Source organism: Porites lutea, chromosome 1 (genome assembly GCF_958299795.1).
Source record: "Porites lutea chromosome 1, jaPorLute2.1, whole genome shotgun sequence".
NCBI classification, from domain to species: Eukaryota; Metazoa; Cnidaria; class Anthozoa; order Scleractinia; family Poritidae; genus Porites; species Porites lutea.
Window position 1 is genome coordinate 34,479,740 of NC_133201.1, and position 20,423 is coordinate 34,500,162.

A 20,423-nucleotide genomic window follows, 5' to 3' on the forward strand; every position below is an offset into this window, starting at 1 on the left:
TTCCGTAAACAACAGAGAAATTCCCTCTCTCTACAACCCTCATATTCTCTTTGCTAATATCACTGAGCGTTACAGCAGGAATACCAATATTTTCCAGCTTTGTAGATTGATCTTTCAAGATTTACCAGGGGAGAAAACAACAACAACAATAATGTCCAGTAGTTCCACGCACTGTGTCGCAAACCAGCAGCAAAGCTTGATAGGTAAGGGATTTGCCAAATCCCGTCGACAAAATTATGAACTCATCGGTCTTCGCTATAAAATTTGCAGGATACCTTCTCTCTGATACTTGTTTAACTCTGTATTAATTACAAATTTCTTGCACACTCGATCAAAAGCCTCACTGATCGTGCGAATCTTAAGAAGCGGCTCGGGTTACGTTTTACAAAAATCCGTAAACGGCCTGTGATTGGTGAACGTAAATGTCGGCTGTGTTTAGCAGGCGTCCGTGGGGGAGAAATGAATGCGTGACAAACGAACCCCAAAGGACGTCTGCGGGGAGGCTAGGTCCAGCTTGAATCAGTCACTGTCGGGGATTCTGAAACCAAGCCTATTTCCACCGTCCGCGGTTTTGGGGCATGGTTTGATAAGAATCTCTCCATGAGCATTCATGTGAAGTCTACGATAAGGCCTACCGCGGTCTATATTCCATCAGACAGATCGGAAAGTATCTATCGGGAGATGCTACCAAAGTCCTGGTTCATGCCTTTGTAACGTCTCGTCTCGACTACTGCAACTCCCTGCTCTTTGGCATTCCAAAATATCAACATGATCGGTTACAGAGGATTCTTAGCGCTGCTACCCGCATTGTCTGCCTGGTACCCAAGCTCAGTCACCACACACCAGTCCTTTATAATCTAGATTGGTTACCAGAGTCCTACCAGATTCAATTTAAAATATTGCTACCCGTCCATCTAGTCTGCTACACAGCCGTGTTTAGTGTCGTCACGCAACTCTCCTTCCCACAAACGGCTCCTGGGAATCGAACCACATTCCTTTCCCGCGGTTAGCCAATTAGAATTCAGCTCCCATTTTCTGGAAGGTGTTCGCGCTACGTTTGCGGCACGGTGACTCCTCCAATCACAGCTTTGCTTTTATCGGTGCCCCATGTGTGAATGACAGAACAATCAAAATCGTTGCGTGAAAACAAGCAATCAACTAGAGTAGTGTTGTGGAGTCGTATTCAAATTTTTAAGCAGCAGCAGCAAAGCAAGTCGAGCAAATGTGATGTACAACATGGATGTGCTTTTAAAGTTGCCGGGTATAGTTTCGGGAAATTGCACATAGATAATTTAAAAGGGAGATTGCTTTGTTTGAATCAGTACCCTTGAGAGTTTGGCAACACAATGAGCACATCCGGCAAATGAAATTCGTCATACATATGCACGTTAAAAAGAACCAACCGATCCTGGTAAGAGTTCTTGTAGGCCTATCAAACCTCTTATTTTCACTTGTAACTTTAATTTGTTAACCGATTAAAACAAACTTTCCTGCAATTAACTTTTTCGTTGCTTGCGGAGACAAAGTCCGTCCAAATTCAGTGACAATAGATTGATTTGTCGAAAATTGAGAGGCTTGTTCGCTTCCTAGCGCCCTGCAGCTCACGTATTGTCAAGACTATTATACATGATTGGTTTGTTCGTTAGACAACAAACACAAAGGGAACGGATGTGGTTCGATTCTCAGCAGCCGTTTGTGGCGAGGAGCGTTGCGTGGCGACACTAAAAACGGCTGTGTAGCAGACTACCCGTCCACCTCTTTGGTGTTGCCCCTGTCTACCTAAAGAAGCTTGGAAGTTTCTAGGAGAGTGGTTCCTACAATTTAACATCTAATATATAGAATTAGCCAGGGCTAAAAGCGAAGCTCCCATTAATAAATTTATATTTTAAATCAAACAATAAACTTGTAATCCACAAATCAGTTAACTTAAGGGCACATTCATGTGACTTTTGAGGGAAAGGATAAGTTATTTTAGAGTGAAACATCTTACATCGAGTTGATAGCTTAAATATATGTACACCCAAAAAATAGCAAACATCTTCTATCACATTCAAGAGCCATAATGGCTCTTGATCACAGTAGATTAGGCCTCGAAAACAAATTCTTGGAAAACAAATCAGGCCGCATTTTTTTGCGTTCGACAGGTTTACTTTACAAATCCTTGCCAACAAATCTGAGGGTGTGTAAACCAACCTTTTATACTTTTTATACATCACATCTGAGGTGAAACAGTACTTTTTATCATACAGACCTCGGACAGAATACGGCATTTCACAATTTTTCAATGTCCAGGACGATCAATCGTGGGCTTTTAGCGAAACCGTTCAAAAAATTTCCCTCATTTTTTTAGTGCGAGCTGTCAGTGTGGTCGAGTGTTTGAATGAACTTTAATGGAGATACGCTTCAACATAATAACAAATTTATTATCATTACTTTTTGTTATTTAATGGTTCCAGTCATAACGATGTGTAATCTTATAAAGCGTTTGATACGCGCGACATTTCTAAGTACTCCTGCAAGCGATGTTCATGAACGATGAAAACAAACACCACGGACAAGCGATTAAAATTGCAAGAGAGACTACTAACAATCAATAAAAGAAATATAATTCGGTAAAACATTTACAGAGACAACAATTTTCATTCACCAAGACAAGTATTAAAGTGTTTCTAAAAATCCTGAGTCTTTAAGCTTAAAACTTAAGCTTAAGTTTATTTTGTTTTACTTTCAGCCCGCCTCCCGGTGTTTGTTTTGTTTTTCAAAGATGAACTCCTCGAAGCAAGAAAATCACTCAAAGTTTTCTTTCTACAGCCAAATTTATAACTAAATATTCTTCGGAACGTTTTTTTCTATTTGTCGTGAAAAAAAAATCTGAAGGCCTTTTAAAGTTCTGTAAGCTTATATCAAACCTGATACTAGATCAGATCATTGACTCAAATCTTAACAAACGTGCAAAAACTTGCCGCATAAACTGTGCTCGACTTCATGAAATTAGATATAACAAAAAAAAACATCAAATACAATAATTACTCAGGCTTACCATTCGAGATTCAGTTCCTGAAAGATATCAAGGAAGGCCATGGTTACTTGAGACTTTTAAACCCTCTTACGCATTGAGCAAGGTGAAAGACGAAAACAATGCCATCCGAAATCGGATTACCCAATTTTGACAAGCGACGCATTTCTCATTTCTCTTTGGGTTTTCAAAAACCCAATAAACAAACCAGTCATGGATAACAGAAGACTCTTGATAGCAGCTGTATTTCATTTTGTACATCCAGTGGAAAAAGACAGTTAAAAACATCACAAGTTGACACAAAACTCTGTCAGCTTTACCTGTCAAAGTAAACAACTTTCAAGATGCTGCATAAATTTTCCGCATGAACTCACCTGTCAAATTTTGGCCAATCAGAGTACAAAAATTGGACGTAGAGCGTGACCAACGCGTGACCATGGTAAGAAAAGATCTTCCCCGCCTTTATTTTTAAAAAAGTGGCTGAATTTTCGCGTCCGAGGTCAGTTTGAAATCAAAATCTTGACGGTGCGGGGCCATAGTGACATAAACACAACATATTTCATATGAATCATTGGAAAAAATAGACTTGAGCCTGCGATCATTTGAAACTGGTAATTTGTCAGCGGATAACTTCAAAAAAGTACTCGACCTCGATGGGTCGACACTTGAGCCCGCGGTACGGTCAGGTGACACTGGTCAGTGGATATCCTGTTTTGACAGCTGTCAATTGATCACAACATTGATGTGCAATTAGTTTTCTACTGGGCTCCCAAACTAGCTAGAAAGTGTGAGAGAAAACATTGGTTTCCCTGTGGTGCGGACGGACGGTCGGGCGTACGGTCACGTGATTACCAAATTTTCTCGGATGGGTAGATTACCACATTTCCTTAGCTGTGGAGCTCCGCTAATATAAGCTGCGAATTAATGGTCCCCAAACAAAGTTCAAGACCCTTGGGGACAGGGCCTTCGCATGTACTGTGTTAGCTCCTCACTGTCAAACACTCTCCCTTCAGCTATCAGGAGTATCCGGAGCGTTCAAGGTTTCAAACAGTCTCTAAAGACCTTTTGATTTCGTTTGGCATTTGCCCAGTGAACCCATTCGTATACAGTGATTGCAATGTTTTATTTTCATTGTGCTAGCATTTTCATCATATCCTGCTTTTGAATCAGCTCCTTTCGTCTCAACTCCAAATCCTCCTTTCTCAGCACACTCTCTCTTTCTGACTTTTCTTTCAATAAATTGCACCACTTCCGACGTCGATCTTCTTCCTTTCTTCGCCGTCTGGGCTTGTTCGTCTTGTTTCCCAACATTCCTTTTCTTGGTCTCACCCAAACGCTCAACCGCTCGGTTGCGGTGCTCCTCCGCTACTGCTTTTTCACCTCATTTGTTATCATCTTGCAAGCTTCTCGCATCCGTGGCCGCCTTCTCTTTTTCTATGATTTCTTCTAACGCTTTATCTAGCTTTGTTTCCTCACAGTCTATCCCAGAGGCAGCTTCTTCCATTCTCATTTTCGCTTTGTACTTTTGTTGAAGTAACGTCAGCCTGTCTCTGAGACTTCTCTTCGATACCTTAAACTTAAGATGACCGACCAGAGGCATTTAAATTGGCTCCTATGTCGTTCCATAAATCTCATCTTTCCTTACTACGGTGAGGATGTTTCCAAGGTTCAACCACTAAAACCTCTTCACAAAGATTCAAGTCGTGGAGTTCTGTCCACTCCATTCTGAGGAAACCTGATACTCGGTCAGATCATTGTCTCAAATCTTACAAACGCGCATAAACTAAATACCCGCATAAGCTACGCTCGACTTTATTAAATTAGATACAAAAAACAAACATCAAATGCAATAATTACTCTGCCTTACCATTCGAGATGCAGCTCCTGAGAGGTGTCAAGTAAGGCCAGTATCGCTTCAGACTTTGCAACCCTCTAACGGATCAAGTAAGGTGAAAACGAAAACGATGCCATCCGAAATCGGATTTCCGACTTTGACAGGCGATGTATTTCTCAACCAAAAACCCATTAAACAAACTAGCCATGAATAACAGAAGACTTCTGATAGCAGATGAAATTCATTATGTACATCCAGTGGAAAAAGACAGTTAAAACATCACATGAGCTTTTAAGTTGACACAAAACTCTGTCAGCTTCAGCTATCAAAGTAAACAAGATTCAAGATGCTGCATAAATTTTCCGCATGAACTCACCTGTCAATTTTTGACCAATCAGAGCACAAAAATTGAACGTAGAGCGTGACCACCGCGTGACCATGGTGAGAAAAGTCAAAAGCAACTGTCTTCCCTGCCGGTAACAGCTGGCTGAATTTTCACGCCCGAGGTCAGTTTGAAATCAAAATTTTAAATGTGCGGCACATAAACACAACATATTTCATATGAATAAAAAAGATACACTTGAGCCTGCGATCACTTGAAAACTAGTTACTTGTCAGCGGATAACTTCAAAAAATACTCGACTTCGATGGGTCGACACCTGAGCCCGCGATACGGTCAAGTGATACTGGTCAGCGGGTACCCTGTTTTGACAGCTGTCAATTGATCAAAACATTGATGTCCAATATGCGTGCATGATCAGTTTCCTGTGCTCCCAAACTAGCTGGAACATATAAGATTGAACATTGTTCGCGATCTAGTAAAATAATTAACTGGTCAGCGGAGAGCTTTCAAATAAATCACGTCACCTCGATGAGTTGACACATGAGCTAGCGATATGGTCATGGGATACTGGTCAGTGGCTATCCTGTTTTGACAGCTGTCAATTGACCATATTGTGAATGTCGTATATAAAAGATGTGGACTTGCCAAGACACACCTGAGACACCCCTCCCTTCCTTTTGATAGCCTCCCAGCCCCCAAATCAATGGACGAGCTAAGGCAGTGACTACGCTTCGCCTGGAAAAGTGTGTCTGTAGACACATTTTGGGAGCTCGTACATTCTATACCTCACCACTTAGAAAATGTCAGAAAACATAAAGAAAGACATTCTGGTTAGCGATATTTCGGTTATTCAATGTTAAATGAATAATGAATAACATACTAAGTTTTACGAAAGGTATTTTTAATAATTAGTAAAATTTGAGCGAAGAAAAAATCGGAACGAACTTTTGAAACACCCTGTACATGTTTTCTTTTTGGCTATGTTACAAATTCTAGTTATTTTAGGAGATTAAATAGAAGAAATAATTTAATTTTTTCTACGCTTGCGAGCGGGCGGAATCCTCCAAATCCTGCAATCTGATTGGTTCCAAGAGCGGGCGATTTTTTACGATCTTGCCCGTTAACCCGGGCGTAATCGTTGGCAGCTTCATTCACAAGTTTTTTTCCTTTGTTTTTGAATGAGCAGAAACCGTGATTTTTAAGCCATGTTTCTTTTTAAAACTTGCGCTATTATTAACATTAGCTAGGAAAAAGTGAATTTTACGCGCGTCCAGGTTTTCATGCACCCGTGTCATTTCTTTGACATCTGTCGCCCAACATTCGCCCATGTGTATCTTATTCAATAGCGTGCAGCAGGTCATGCTATAGATAACGTTTGAAAAGGGGAATGCGTGCAGCCGAAAATCTTTTCCACATTGTAAATGAAAGGGCAAGTTTTGCATTGCATGCGCGCTTATTTGAAAGTCCAAGGTTGATCGTCAGCCTCAAAAGCGCTTAAAACTAGAGAGCTGTCTGGCGCTCTAGATCTTGTCACGTTGAAATAAAACAAGTACATAGTGGTTGCCAAAAGATTCTCTTACTTTCAGGGTCGGGATTTTGTAGCATTTTGTAGTTTGTGTGTGAAACTGGGATAAAACCATGACAATTTTAAAAATAACTGAAATTAAAAAAAAACAACAACAAACGAAACAAAAATTTTAAAACACAAGAGTCCACACTGAAAATAAGAAAACATTAGGCTTATTAATCTTAGGTGGAAAAGGAAATACACTTACAATTTAGTGGTTGTAGTTGGAATGCAATTCCAATTATGTGTTATGCGGCTTTTATTACAGTTGTGTTCGTTCGTAACTTTGCCAGAACTTGTTATCGAACCTGTACTGTGACACAAATGATTGCAATCTGCAAAATGAATGGACGCAAGAATAAGACAATTGGTAGAGGGAAGTTTCAAGAAAGCGGTACATTCCGATATATGTATTAATACAGTATTAATAGACAATAACGAATTTTCATTTTTATTCGTTGATTAAGGGTCAGGCCCATAGGGAGGGGGGGTGCGACGGATGTGCTCCCAACCCCCCCACAGGGCCCAGAGATCCACTTATTTTCTGTTGACTACTCTCGCTCCTCGTTCTTTGCTCCGAAATCGCACGGAAACGCTTCCTACGCAGGCTACTTACAGGAGCCACTGATGGGCTCCTGCCAATTACAAGGGGTAGATCTTGGATCCTTTTTTTCTTTAGCGTATGCATTGTTCCTTTTTTGTGTAGCCCTTTGTCTTTGAGGATAGTTTGAAATATCAGCTGTTTTCTGTGGCCAAAAAGTAGTATATTCGCGGCACAACAAAGGCTCTCTCCACTGGCTAATAAACGCATCCACTATGTAACATACATTGATCTAAAAGAAGTCTTTGATTGATCTGTTTCTAACAAACACCCAAGAAATTCTGAGCTTGGTACACTATTAAAAGATCATGATTCAAACATCATGCATCAAACCCAGCGAATAGTACGGACTTACAACTTTCCTTCTATTTTTTTTCTTTTGAATAGCGACATCCCGCATTAATGTCACTATAAAGAATTGTAAAATAAAGTACTCTATTTGAAAAAAATGCTTTTGAAGATTAAAACTTTGAGAAATACCCAGTTTTTCAAAATGCTCCAAATGAAGCCTCAGGCAACCTAATTCTCCCCACCCCAGAGACTTGCGCCTCTGGCAGCGTTTGGTCCGTCTCCTCGTTGGATCGCACTTCCCCGTAAAAAATTCTGGCTACAGGCCTGAGGGCAGGGGGGGAGGTAACTCTATTGTTTTCCACCTAAGTTTCTTGCCCACTCCGCCTGCCGGTATGAGATCACATAGTAACGGGCAAGAGCTTCGGGTCGCTTGTGCAAATTAGCAAGGGATACGACAGTTATTTGGGCGAGCGAGGTCGAGGAAAAGTAAAGAAGCTAACAAATATCGCTAATCGCTAATTTGATCGAATGTATGTGAGCTTTGGTGTTGCTATAATCTGCTTGTGTAAACCGTTTTGCTAGTTTGTGTGCTTGATTGTAAAATTTTGTTAATTTGTTTTGCGAGGCGTGTTGCGCGATCGCCATCTATTTTACGGGACCGGCAAGGTCATCAAACCTTAAATATTTTTTTCCTCTAAAATAGGCAAGGTCTAGTCTCCAGAATAGGAGGTTCCATTCACAGATCATGCATGTTTATATTTCATCTACTCTTTTGCTAATCAAATGGGCGTAACTTCATATCATTCCTTTCGAATGCAGGCCTCTGTTGATCTCCTAATTCTCCACCAAATTCAGTAAAGCTAGTTCGATCGATTATCTCAGGGGCCCCCAACGAGAATATAGTTCAAAACCACTTAAACATAGCATTGTTAAACGTATTTTAGTATTATTGCTGGACAGTCTGGTCTGGAACGTTTGTGCACAACATAAACAAACTGCAACTTGTACAAAACTTCGCCGCCCGTGTGTTGACTAACACCAAGAAGTTTGATCATATCTCACCAGTGCTGCGTGCACTGTGTTGGCCTTCTGTTAAGAATCTGTTACTAGTGCGTGATGTTACGATGCTATACAAAATAGTTAATGGCCTTGCACCACCATATTTAGAGTGTTACGTCAACAAAACATCAGCTATCCACAGCTACAATACTTACAAAACTTACCTTTTCGAAAGTTTCAGCCAGAAAAAAGGCTCCCGAAAATTATAGGTGAGCTTTTTAGGGTAAAAATCCGTTAATAATGGGCAATTACACCAATTTTTAGATGTTCGAAAATCCTAGGAGAGGTAGGCAAGCAAGAAATTTTACAAAAAAATGTTCCGAAAATTCTAGATCTCAAATCGTCTTCCGAACAGATATTTTCCGAAAATTGACGTTGGGTGTCCCTGTTATCTACATCGAGTCGGCCCGTTGAACCGGAAATAATGCGGAATAGCTTTGAAATACGCGCTTAAGTGTCATTGTCACTAAGGACCAGGCAGGGTCGGCGGATCGAGGTCGGCCGATTACCTCCAAATTTTCAGCATTTTTTCTCTATCAGATAAGATTACGATCGGTGGTATTTTTAGTAAAATAAAATTAATTTCTTAGAATTTTGACCACCCCCCTAGTTTTTGGTGCTATTTTGCCCACGTGAGACGGAAAATTTGGGTAAACTTCCACGACACATTTTACTTACTTGGCATTAGCCTTATTCATTTATACGAACTGTACATACTTTCCAGCCTATAACCAGCTCATGTCTCCAATATAAACGAATTTGGTTAAAAATAACTTACTTTGGAGCGGTTCCAAATATCATCACTTCGTGGCTATCGCAAGTAAGAAGAATTTTGGCAATTTTCCAATCTGGTTTTCTCTAAAGTGCGGCAGTTTATATTCAGATCAAAACTATTTTTTATTAGCCTGTCATAAAGTCTTTACAAATACGCAAACTCTTATTTGGCAAGTTAAAATACCTTCGCGTGAGCTTTCTCACAACTTTAACCTAATTTCCTAATTTGCATAATTTTCGTTTTTCCCGGAAATATTTCAGGCTTGATTAATTTGCGACATATTCCCGGTGTTTGTGACTAAGGCCCCGTCCACACGAAGACGATTGTAAACGCAAACGCTAGTAAACGCAAACTTTTTTATGCGTTTAGGCCTTCCGTCCACACGAAGACGATGAAAACGCTCACCGTAAACGCATAAATTCGAAAACGCTCTCCAAAGTGGATAAATTTGAAAACGCCGTTTATGTGTCTTCGTGTGGACGGCCGTAAACGTATATTTTCGTAAACGATGTGAAAACGCTGACGTCAGATGTCAGCGCCAGTCTCTTTTATCGAGTGCGTTTCCAAGATGGCGTACACACGAGTGTTGAGCTGTGTCATGCTTGCGCTTATTTCAAGCATAATTGCGAGCATTCAATTGAAACATGCAATAATCGATATACAGGAAAACTACAAAAGAAGAAGACTAAACCTCTCGAGATTGTTATCCACAACTACAAGCACTTTTACTCGAGTAAAACGGCTTAGATGCAGACGTGAGAGCAAAGAGAGAAGATTCTGGACCAGACCAGGTCGTACAAGCGCCTGGTGGAATAACTTTGCCGATCAAGTGGTGATACCAGAAGAGTGGAAAGAGAACTTTCGGTGTATGACATCGTTTTATGCGTTTACGAGCGTTTTCGTGTGGACGGGTTAAAACGCTACGTAAACGATGATCGTTTTCGTGTGGACGGAGATAAAAATATGCGTTTACTAGCGTTTGCGTTTACAATCGTCTTCGTGTGGACGGGGCCTAAGAGCAACACATTACTTTTTCAGATAGGTGGCCTGCATATTATACTATACTTCACTGTCAAACTCTTTAAAATATTGAGCGGTTCTGTTACTTGGTAGAAGTACACTTCAGGGAAAGATAATTTTCCATCCCTTATCGGATTATCTGCAGACAGCTGTCCTGTTCAGCTGATTTTGCTGTTTTCAATATGGATGTTAGTTTAACTTGTTCGTTCAGTTCTCCTGATTCTGCCTGTAGCTTGGAGGACACGGGGTCGCAGGTTGTACCCCTGTTGGCGTGCAAGCTAGACATCACTGCACATCTACTAAGCCTGGGAATCAGCTCAGGGCAACTGCGAACCGGAGACGAAAACGTTAATGAGGTTGACCTCATCCTGAATAGAGCTGGATACTTTGTTACAACCGATAACGAGAAAATGTCAATGACAATATGCCCGAGACACAGAAAAAAACCAACTACAGACTGGGCTGGCAGAAAGAGCAACACATGCTCGTATCCAAGTCATCGAGGACCGCGGAAAACTATAAAGAAACCGCGCCGCGTAAACGCCACCTTGTCGGAAGAAATTTATCAATTTCACCAAGCCACAGTTCCCATTGGCTCGGGTAAGTACAAATCGGGTGCAGCCAGACCGCAGCCTTAATACTTAGAGTTGTAGTATGGACTTCACTGGTAAATACAAACGAAACCTTTATTTCGAAGGTACTCATTTTGCTTTGTGCTTATGGATATGGTTTGTATATAAATTTTATTTCTTTATCGGAATATGCTAAGGGAATGAAGCAAAACGTAATCCGATGCCATTTCGTTTTGTATTTGAATGAGCTTTTCTCTTTTAGTCGACTCGTTTAAATATACAAAGGCGTTGCCTAATTCTGTTGTATTGTCTGATATCCTTCTGACTTTTTCGGAAAAGGGGAGGGAGAGGGGACGTTGGGGTAGTGTTTCGAGGTGGATTGAAGTGGTAATTTGCTAATCAAGCACCCCGCCTGCAAGATGACGCCAAATGGGAGAGGACGGGGGAAGAGGAGAACTAGGAGGGGGAGTAGAGGGAATGGGAAGTTGGGTGGGGCTGCAAGGGACGCCCAAACACTCCTTATTTCACTCACCTTCCTTTCTTTAGCTGTTAAGAAAGCAAATTACTGCACTTTAATTTGGTCTTACGTGAGTGACACAAACTACAGTCAATGGACATAAGTATTCGTCACTTTCAAAAATAACGCGCGAAATTCTTACCCGCGTTGTGCACACTACGCGGGGGAAAACTAGATGCGGAGCGCGACATCGGTCAATAAAGGCGGGAAAATTATGTAGAAATAAATACAAACAAACATCCGACTAAGAGCAAGAAAAAAATTTAAAACTTCCCAAAAGGAAACGAACAAAAGCTGTTTGTGTTTTGACACATCGTTCAGTCATTTATTCAACAGTAACTGCAACGGGTGGTCGCAAAAAAAGATCACAGTTATTTTGTTTTGCTTCTGATAAACAATATTCAGCACTCGTGAGTCGACAAAGTGCTTAACTGTCTGCAGAGACAAAAGAATTAATTGTTACTTTGTCAGAATCCGTGAAAAACAAAGCTGAACTGTCAAGACTGTTGAACATTCTAAGAACGACTATCACAGGTGGAACAAAAGATAAATTTGATGATCTGGGGATGTTTTTGATATGATGGTGTTGGAAGTGTGACTTCAGTTGAAGGCAACAGCAACTCTGCCAAGTACATTGACATCCTAGAAAATAATGTATGGCCAGTAGTTGTTTAGTACTTAGAAGACAAAGACTACATGTTGGTGGATCGCAATACGCCAGTTCACAGCGGAGCACACAATGTAAATAATTGTAAAGATAAAGCAAAGTACCCTTAATGGAATGGCCTGCACAGTCTCCAGATTTAAATATAATAGAAAATATTTGGCTTTACATCAAGAGAGAGTTACAAAAGTCCACTGAAAATATCGCTACCAAGAATGACCTTCTTCGTGAAACCAAGAGTGTGTAGCGGAAGATCGAATTAGATTGAATAAGAAAGCGTTACCAGCCCATTCCTGATCGCCTAGACAATGTTATCAAAATGACGGGTCATCTTACCAAATACTAAGGTGATTTTAAACTTAAATTTACCGTAAACGAAGTTAAAACAGCGCGCGTAAACGCCGCCATATTGAAAGTAACGAATATATATGTCCCTTGACTGTATATTGATGATAGGTATGATAGGTATGATGCTTTGCAGTTCTTTCAATAATAGAGGACTTGCTGCAAAAAGTCAAACTGGAGTATCCAGGGGTGACAACAGCCTACCTCCGATCGGATAACGCTGGATGTTACCACAATGGGCCTCTGTTGTTAAGTCTTAGAGAAGTAGGGGTGAGAACCGGTGTCAGGCCAGTGCGATATGATTTCTCAGAACCACAGGCTGGCAAGGACATTTGTGATAGGAAGACTGCTGCTATGAAGGCACACATAAAGCGCTGGGTTAACGAAAAGCACGACGTCGTCACTGCTGAAGATATGAAAGCAGCACTAGAATCCCATGGAGGTATCAAAGGGTGCAGAGCAGCGGTCGTTGAGGTGGACACGACCAGGGAAAGAAACAAAGATAGCAAGATACCAGGCATTAGTGTGTTGAACAATTTCCAGTTTGAGGAGTGTGGCATCCGTGTGTGGAAAGCGTACAACATCGGCCCTGGACGCCTCATCCCTTATAGCGGTCTTGGAATTACACCACAAGGAGATACTGGAGTAAGGGTGGTAAGGCCATTTGGTCAAGCTACACACAGGGGAAGCGTGGGTGAGAGCGTCAGGCACCAGTCCGAGATCTACTCTTGCCAAGAGACTGGATGCGTCCTCACGTTGAAGACCCAAGCAGAGGCAGACAACCATATGGACAGGGGCAAGCACCGTCTTGAGGTGGACTGTGAGTCCATGTATGACCGCGTTAGGAGGAAATGGGCGGGAATTGTGACAGGGGTGACGTTCGCTCCGGATGTGCCAACAACCTCATCGCAAGGTGAGAATAGTGGCAGCGCTTTCAGAGAACATGACCCTAGACAATTGGGGTGGGCTCTGAAGGTAACAAAACGACCCACTAGAATGACTGATAACGTCAAGACCTTCTTGATGAAGAAATTCGAAGAGGGTACAAGAACTGGAAACAAGGCCAATCCTGTACGGGTAGCGAGGGAGATGAAGACCCTCAGAAATGAGGACGGAGAGCCCACGTTTAAGCCTGAAGAGTGGAGGACTGCGCAGCAGATCAGTAGCCTGTTTTCACGTCAGACAGCGGCGCTGCGTCATAGGGGTATTGATGCGGAGGAAATCTCGGAGGAAGACATCGAGGCTGCCGAGTCGGAAATAGCGTTTGACACCCTTAGAAGTTTGGTGATGGATGATATGGGCAAACCAAGCCATCCAATCATCGTGGGCATTAGCAATATCTGCGAACTTGTAAAAAACAAGAAGCTTGACTCACTCAAACTGACAGCTCTGAAAGAAATCTGCAATCAGCTACACCTGACGACAAGCGGACCACTGTCAAGAAAAAAAACTTTCTTTGAGGCCATTCAAAAATTCTCTGAGAGTTGCACGTGTTTTCAAAAATAACGTTACATGGTTTTAGTAGGGAGGATCTCTATGCTTCTACCCCAATCTTCTCCATTGGGGCCTTTTAGATAGGTACAGAGAGACCCTTCGATAACAGGGTTTATAAATACTTGTAAATTAAAAAATCGTGAGCAATATAAGACTGCAAACTGAATGAATGCTATGGTAAACACAGTAAAACAAAAAACTGCAAGGATTTTTACATACTGCTAAACACCAGCTGTCCGTCGCTATGCTTGAATGCTATCATGGATGAAACCAATTCGGTTTTCTTCCTAGACAAAAGAGCGGTGCCGGAAGATTTCAGCAGCAATGCACACGGATTGATCAACTTTAGTAACGTTGTGTCAAATCTGTTACGTTATAATGCATTAAGTTTCGACTCACTAATTTGCGCATCTGTTCGAATTGCATTTCCTCTGCCACGAATTGACTGTCATTTCGGCAGCCTGTTTGCCTTCCATCACACGTGGAGAAAACATTAACTCTGTTAGTCTCCAAAACTATTCACTACTTTACAAAACACAATCTTGAGCCTGTCTGGCATATTAATTTGCATGTCCATGTTTAGTGAAATCATTTCACTAAACATGGACATGCAAATTAATATTTCACTGAAATGACAGAATTGTTATGTTCGCCCCAAATTTGTGGACTGTCAACGTCTGCAAGATCGAAACAACAATTAGTTTCAAAAACAAGAACCTCATAAAAATTAATAATTAATTACGTGCAGGGTTATCATCGCTTGTATATAATATCAACAGACAGGTGAAGTTTTCCCAGGGAACTTCGACAACATGCAAATTAGTTAAATTTGAAGAAAGCTTACGGGAGGGCATTTTGACCTACCAAATGACAAAATAGGCCGATGAACTATGGCCACTTATCTGAAAAAGTAATGTTTTTCTCTTAGTGATAGTAAGGAAGCCAATAAACGCCTGCAACAAGTCGCAAATCAAGCGTGAAATTTTTCCCGGAAAAACTACAACTATGCAAATTAGGAAATTAGGTTAAAGTTGTGAGAAAGCTCACGCGACGAGATTTTAACTTGCCAAATAAGAGTTTGCGTATTTGTAAAGACTTTATGACAGACTAATAAAAAATAGTTTTGATCTGGATATAAACTGCCGCACTTTAGAGAAAACCAGATTGGAAAATTGCCAAAATTCTTCTTACTCGCGATAGCCACGAAGTGATGATATTTGGAACCGCTCCAAAGTAAGTTATTTTTAACCAAATTCGTTTATATTGGAGACATGAGCTGGTTATAGGCTGGAAAGTATGTACAGTTCGTATAAATGAATAAGGCTAATGCCAAGTAAGTAAAATGCGTCGTGGAAGTTTACCTAAATATTCCGTCTCACGTGGGCAAAATAGCACCAAAAACTAGGGGGGTGGTCAAAATTCTAAGAAATTAATTTTATTTTACTAAAAATACCACCGATCGTAATCTTATCTGATAGAGAAAAAATGCTGAAAATTTGGAGGTAATCGGCCGACCTCGATCCGCGGACCCTGCCTGGTCCTTAGTGACAGTGACACTTAAGCTAGTTTTCCTCAAATGTATATTCGAATTCATGATAAATACAGCTCTACCAGCTTCAAACAGCGTCTATGGCAGAGAAAAAATGTTTTGATATGACAAAATTAATTTTCTAAATCATGTGTGTCACTGTGGTGCAGTGGTCAAGGAGTTTCTTGCACGTGCAAGTAAACCGGGTTCGACTCCCGGCGACGCTGCTTTCTGTTCCTTTTTAAAGTTTTTTTTTTCTCCTATTTGGTCTATTTTTTTTTAACATTATTTTTCCTTTTGGCCTTTTTTTCTTTATTCTTAGTGCAGACCCTGCTGGTCATGCACTTGGATCAATATATAGTTTAAGCTTAAGTCCATAGTTTTATTTTGGAAAAGGGATTTCAAAAGCTCTTGATCTGCATACTGGCCAAGCTTACGACCAGATTAAAACCATAAGCTGTCCAGACATGTCCCTCCTCTGAAACAGCTGAATTTTTTTCAGTGTTAGTTGACATCATGACAAACACACAGCACACCACAAACTGTACTAATTTACACCCATCACCCACCAGTGACCCACTGGCGAAAGTTAAACTTGCCTTTTGTACATCGTCTTAATCATCAATATTATTACCCTAAAATCTCCACTGGCTCTGCCCCAAAAAATAATTAAACGAAACCTTTTATTCGTTTTCGGGATAAAATTACAGAATTACAGGTATATGCCCAATACAGTATTAAAATGCGGTGAAGCAACAAGATTCAATGCTCACAGTCTCTCACAAATACCTGTCATTTAGCTTCCCCTTTGAACGCTACGGCTAAGCGAACTTTGAGAGGAATGATACGGGGTTTCACTAGCTCTGAAGAGCTGAAAATGCGCACAATGTAAAGTATAATACATCCTTTGATGAACCTCCTATTGCTGTGTCTAAACTCCTCAGTCTTGCTGTGCACTGGCCCTCAAAAGTGACCGGTCGGTATGATTGCCCGTAAAATCTGCTCGACGATAGAAATGAATCTTTAAAATTCGTTACACCACTGGATATTTCATTCCAAAAAAGTACTTAAATCTAGTTTTCTATGACAATAGAAACCTTAAAATCTCCAAATCCAAGAAATCGGAACGGTATTTCCGTGATAAAATCGAAATTTTTATCCGTCTCTTGGATGAACACTTTGCTCGCCATTTTGAAAGTCACTGACGCGAGACGTGACGTCATACTGGCAGGCGGACTGTGCCACAGATTTCCTTAGAGACACCTTCCCCCTCCCCCTTCCTCCCTGCCTGAGGGTGAAATCCAAATTTCCAGTGTTTGGTAAATCCTCATTGTTTACAAACTTTAATTGACACAAATTACCCGTGTTCAAAAATGGTAAAACATGCAAAAGCAAGTCGTCTAAAACTCTTTACAATCATTTTTCACCGAATGAACTGAATCATCAACGGATAAAATAAGGACGGAAGTCAACACAATTGTTTGTGCGAACCACTATTAATAGTTGTTTATTGCAACATGCCTCATCTACATTGAATGAAATTTAACAGCATTGAATCCTTACCCAGAAAGGTTACTTCAACCGTTTTTGAGTCATTTCCTTCATTGTTTTCTGCTAGTAGAGTGTAGTTGCCCGTCCGATGTAGTTGGATCCCTTTTATTATGTAAACACCCTTCAAAGGTGTTGATGTATTCACTAATGTCGAGTTAATCGGTGGAGTACCTTCCAGTAGAAACCAGATATAATGTCCTGGTACAGATTTTACTACTGGTAACGGTAGCCTTATTCTCGGCTTCTCTGAAAATGAACATAAAGAAAGTTTCTAAGCTGTCCCGATCTCATGTCATATCACGCTGCAAATAAAATTTGAGTTGCTTAAACCTACTTAAATAATACTCCAAAAATTATAGATAACTTTATACTCCCCTGTAGAACAACACGCTAAGCGATACTATATATATCATATCTCATATTGTAATAAAACGTCTCACTTCACACAGGAATCAAACAACTGATAGTCAGTAGGAAGAACAGTGAAAATACAGAGAAGCCGTCTTTATGATGTCAGTTACTTGATTTGAATCGCGTTATCAAATAGTTGGCATTAAAACTAAGCGTTTGAATTCTAAACTGATGAGCCATCAGTTTTCCTGAGCTGCCAAGAGGGAGTTTAGTCTGCCATAAAATTCTAGTCCCATAACTTCCCACGAGGTTTTTGACAACAGTGGAGCACTTTAGTCCAGGAGTTTATTTACATGACGGCGTTTACACTGTAGTCAATATTTGATGTATGAGCTGTTTAAGCACCTCGAAGTTAGGCCATGAGTGTCGTTGAATAGAACGATATATTTTTGTTGTTTTGATTACAGTTTCTTATTGCTAAAAAACAAAAGCTGATATTAAAGAAGCCTGTAGTAATACTTAACACTTCAACCTGAAAGCAAAAGCTTCCTTGGTATGCTAAATTTCCACCAAAACTCTCTCGTTTTAAATTTTTCTTTTGCTTATACAAATTTAACGAGACCGTTAAAGGGAGGATTTAAGTGTCACTGATTAAGAGGGAATAACATCTTAAGTTTTTTACTTTATTTTATTTTTTTTTGTCTCTAGAAAAAATAAATATGTAAATAAAATTTCATGATTTGTAGGGTCTACGTTACTATGCAGCCCTCGCAATTCCCGTGCTCTCTTCATTCCCCAGTCCACCACATTCCACGGTGAGTATTTTTGACTCCAGATTACTTACCGCGGTTCTTTGCACGTCCATATAATTACATTACATTCCTTATGTCAATAAATAACAAGTCTCATGCATAACATCTTTTGTCACTTGCTTTAAATTAAACTAACGGAAAAGTATAAGACAACGTATAAAAGGAGTAGTAGTAGGAGTAGGTATGTCAATAAATAACAAGTCGCATGCATAACATCTTTGTCACTTGCTTTAAATTAAACTAACGGAAAAGTATAAGACAATGTATAAAAGGAGTAGTTTCAAACTTAAAAGATAACTTGGTCACCATGTCATTATTTTTTAAATGTTTAGTTAGAGTGATAATCTTTTTACCTATTTATCTATTTATTTATTTATTTATTTATTTATGCACTTTTGATGACTAGTCTATAAAATATTTCTCTCAGTTTTTTCAAGGCTTTCCTGTTCATGTAGTACTGACCTTTGTCAGACTTGGCACAATCAGAAGAACAGTTTACATATAACTTTAATATATAGATTTAGCCAGGGCTAAAAGCGAAGCTCCTATTAACTCGAATTAAACAATAAACTTGCAATTGTATTTTACAAATCAGCTAACTTTAGAGCACATTCATATGGCTTTTGAGGGAAAGGCTAATTGATTTTAGAGAAAAATAATTTGCAAACAGTCCAAGCTAAGAGTGAACTTAATCTAACATCGAGTTGATAGCCTTATATGTCAACCAAAAAATAGCAATCATCTTTGATCACATTCAAGAGCCACAAAAATGTCTCTTGATCACAGTAGATTAGGCCCGGAAAACAAATTCTCGGAGAACAAATCAGGCCCAATTTTTTGCGTTCGACAAGTTTACAATTTATTTTACAAAATCTTGCTAACAAGTCTGGGGACGTGTAAACCAACCTTTTATACTTTTTATACATCATCTGAGGTGAAACAGTACCATGAGGCACTGTTGTTATCATACAGACCTCGGACAGATCACAATTTTGCAATACAAATTGTACTCATTCAACATTCAGGTCGATCGAAGCACACGTGGGCTTTTACCGAAACCGTTAAAAAAATTTCTAAAATCACCCATACGGCTTGCCGGTTCTCACTTTTGACAAGCGCCAAAGTCGACTGTTTAAATCAAGATTAATAGAGTTATACGCTTGAACATGATAAAAAATTTATTATGTTTATTTATTTATTATGTTTCTTTCTTGTATCAAAAGTGTTTGATACACGCGGCATTTTGGTCATTTTGACTACTCCTGCAAGCGATGTTCGTGAGCGACTGAAAACAAACGGCACAGCGATTAAAATTGCAAAAGAGACTACTAACAATCAATAAAAGGATAATAATTCGGTGAAACATATACAGAGACAACAATTTTCATTCACGAAGACAAGTAAAAAGTGTCTCTGAAAATCCTTGTCTATGTTTTAAGCCTGTTTCCCGGCGTTTCCTTTTTTCAAAGATGAACTCGAGGCAAGAAAATCGCTCAAAGCTTTCTTTTACAGCCAGAATTATAACTAAATATTCTTTGGAACGTTTTCTTTCTATTTGCAGTGAGAAAATGTTTAAAGGCTTTTTAAAGTTCTATAAGCTTATAATCAAACCTGATACTCGGCCAGATCGATCATTGTCTCAAATCTTACAAACGTGCATAAACTAAATAGCCGCATAAACTACGCCTGACTTCATTAAATTAGATATAAAAAACAAACATCAAATACAATAATTTCTCAGGCTTACCATTCGAGATGCTCTGAAAACTATCAAGTAAGGCCAGAATCGCTTCAGACTTTTCAACCCTCTTACGCATCAAGCAAGGCGAAAAACGAAAACGATGCCATCCGAAATCGGATTTCCGACTTTGACAAGCGACGTATTTCTCAACCAAAAACCCAATAAACAAACTAGCTATGAATAACAGAAGACTCTTGGTAGCAGCAGAATTTCATTTTGTACATTCAGCGGAGAAAGACAGTTAAAAACATCACAAGTTGACACAAAACTCTGTCAGCTTCAGCTGTCAAAGTAAACAAGTTTCAAGATGCTGCATAAATTTTCCGCATGAACTCACCTGTC

The 20,423-nt window shown here is 39.9% G+C and overlaps 2 protein-coding genes across 2 annotated transcripts in view; one reads left to right on the forward strand and one right to left on the reverse strand.

The window, feature by feature from the left end:
* Nucleotides 1-6,964: 6,964 nt before the first annotated feature.
* LOC140928509 (uncharacterized) overlaps nt 6,965-20,423 on the reverse strand; it is a 33,344-nt gene continuing 19,885 nt past the window's right edge. The window contains exons 4-5 of the mRNA XM_073378271.1: nt 17,190-17,423; nt 6,965-7,095 (exon numbers count right to left, since the gene is read on the reverse strand). Of these exons, the coding sequence (XP_073234372.1) occupies nt 6,965-7,095; nt 17,190-17,423 (365 nt within the window). The remainder of the gene's footprint in view (nt 7,096-17,189; nt 17,424-20,423) is intronic.
* LOC140937625 (uncharacterized) lies at nt 13,391-14,154 on the forward strand. Its single transcript, XM_073387183.1, has one exon. It carries the CDS (start codon nt 13,391-13,393, stop codon nt 14,108-14,110), a length of 720 nt encoding a protein of 239 aa, XP_073243284.1. The 3' UTR covers nt 14,111-14,154.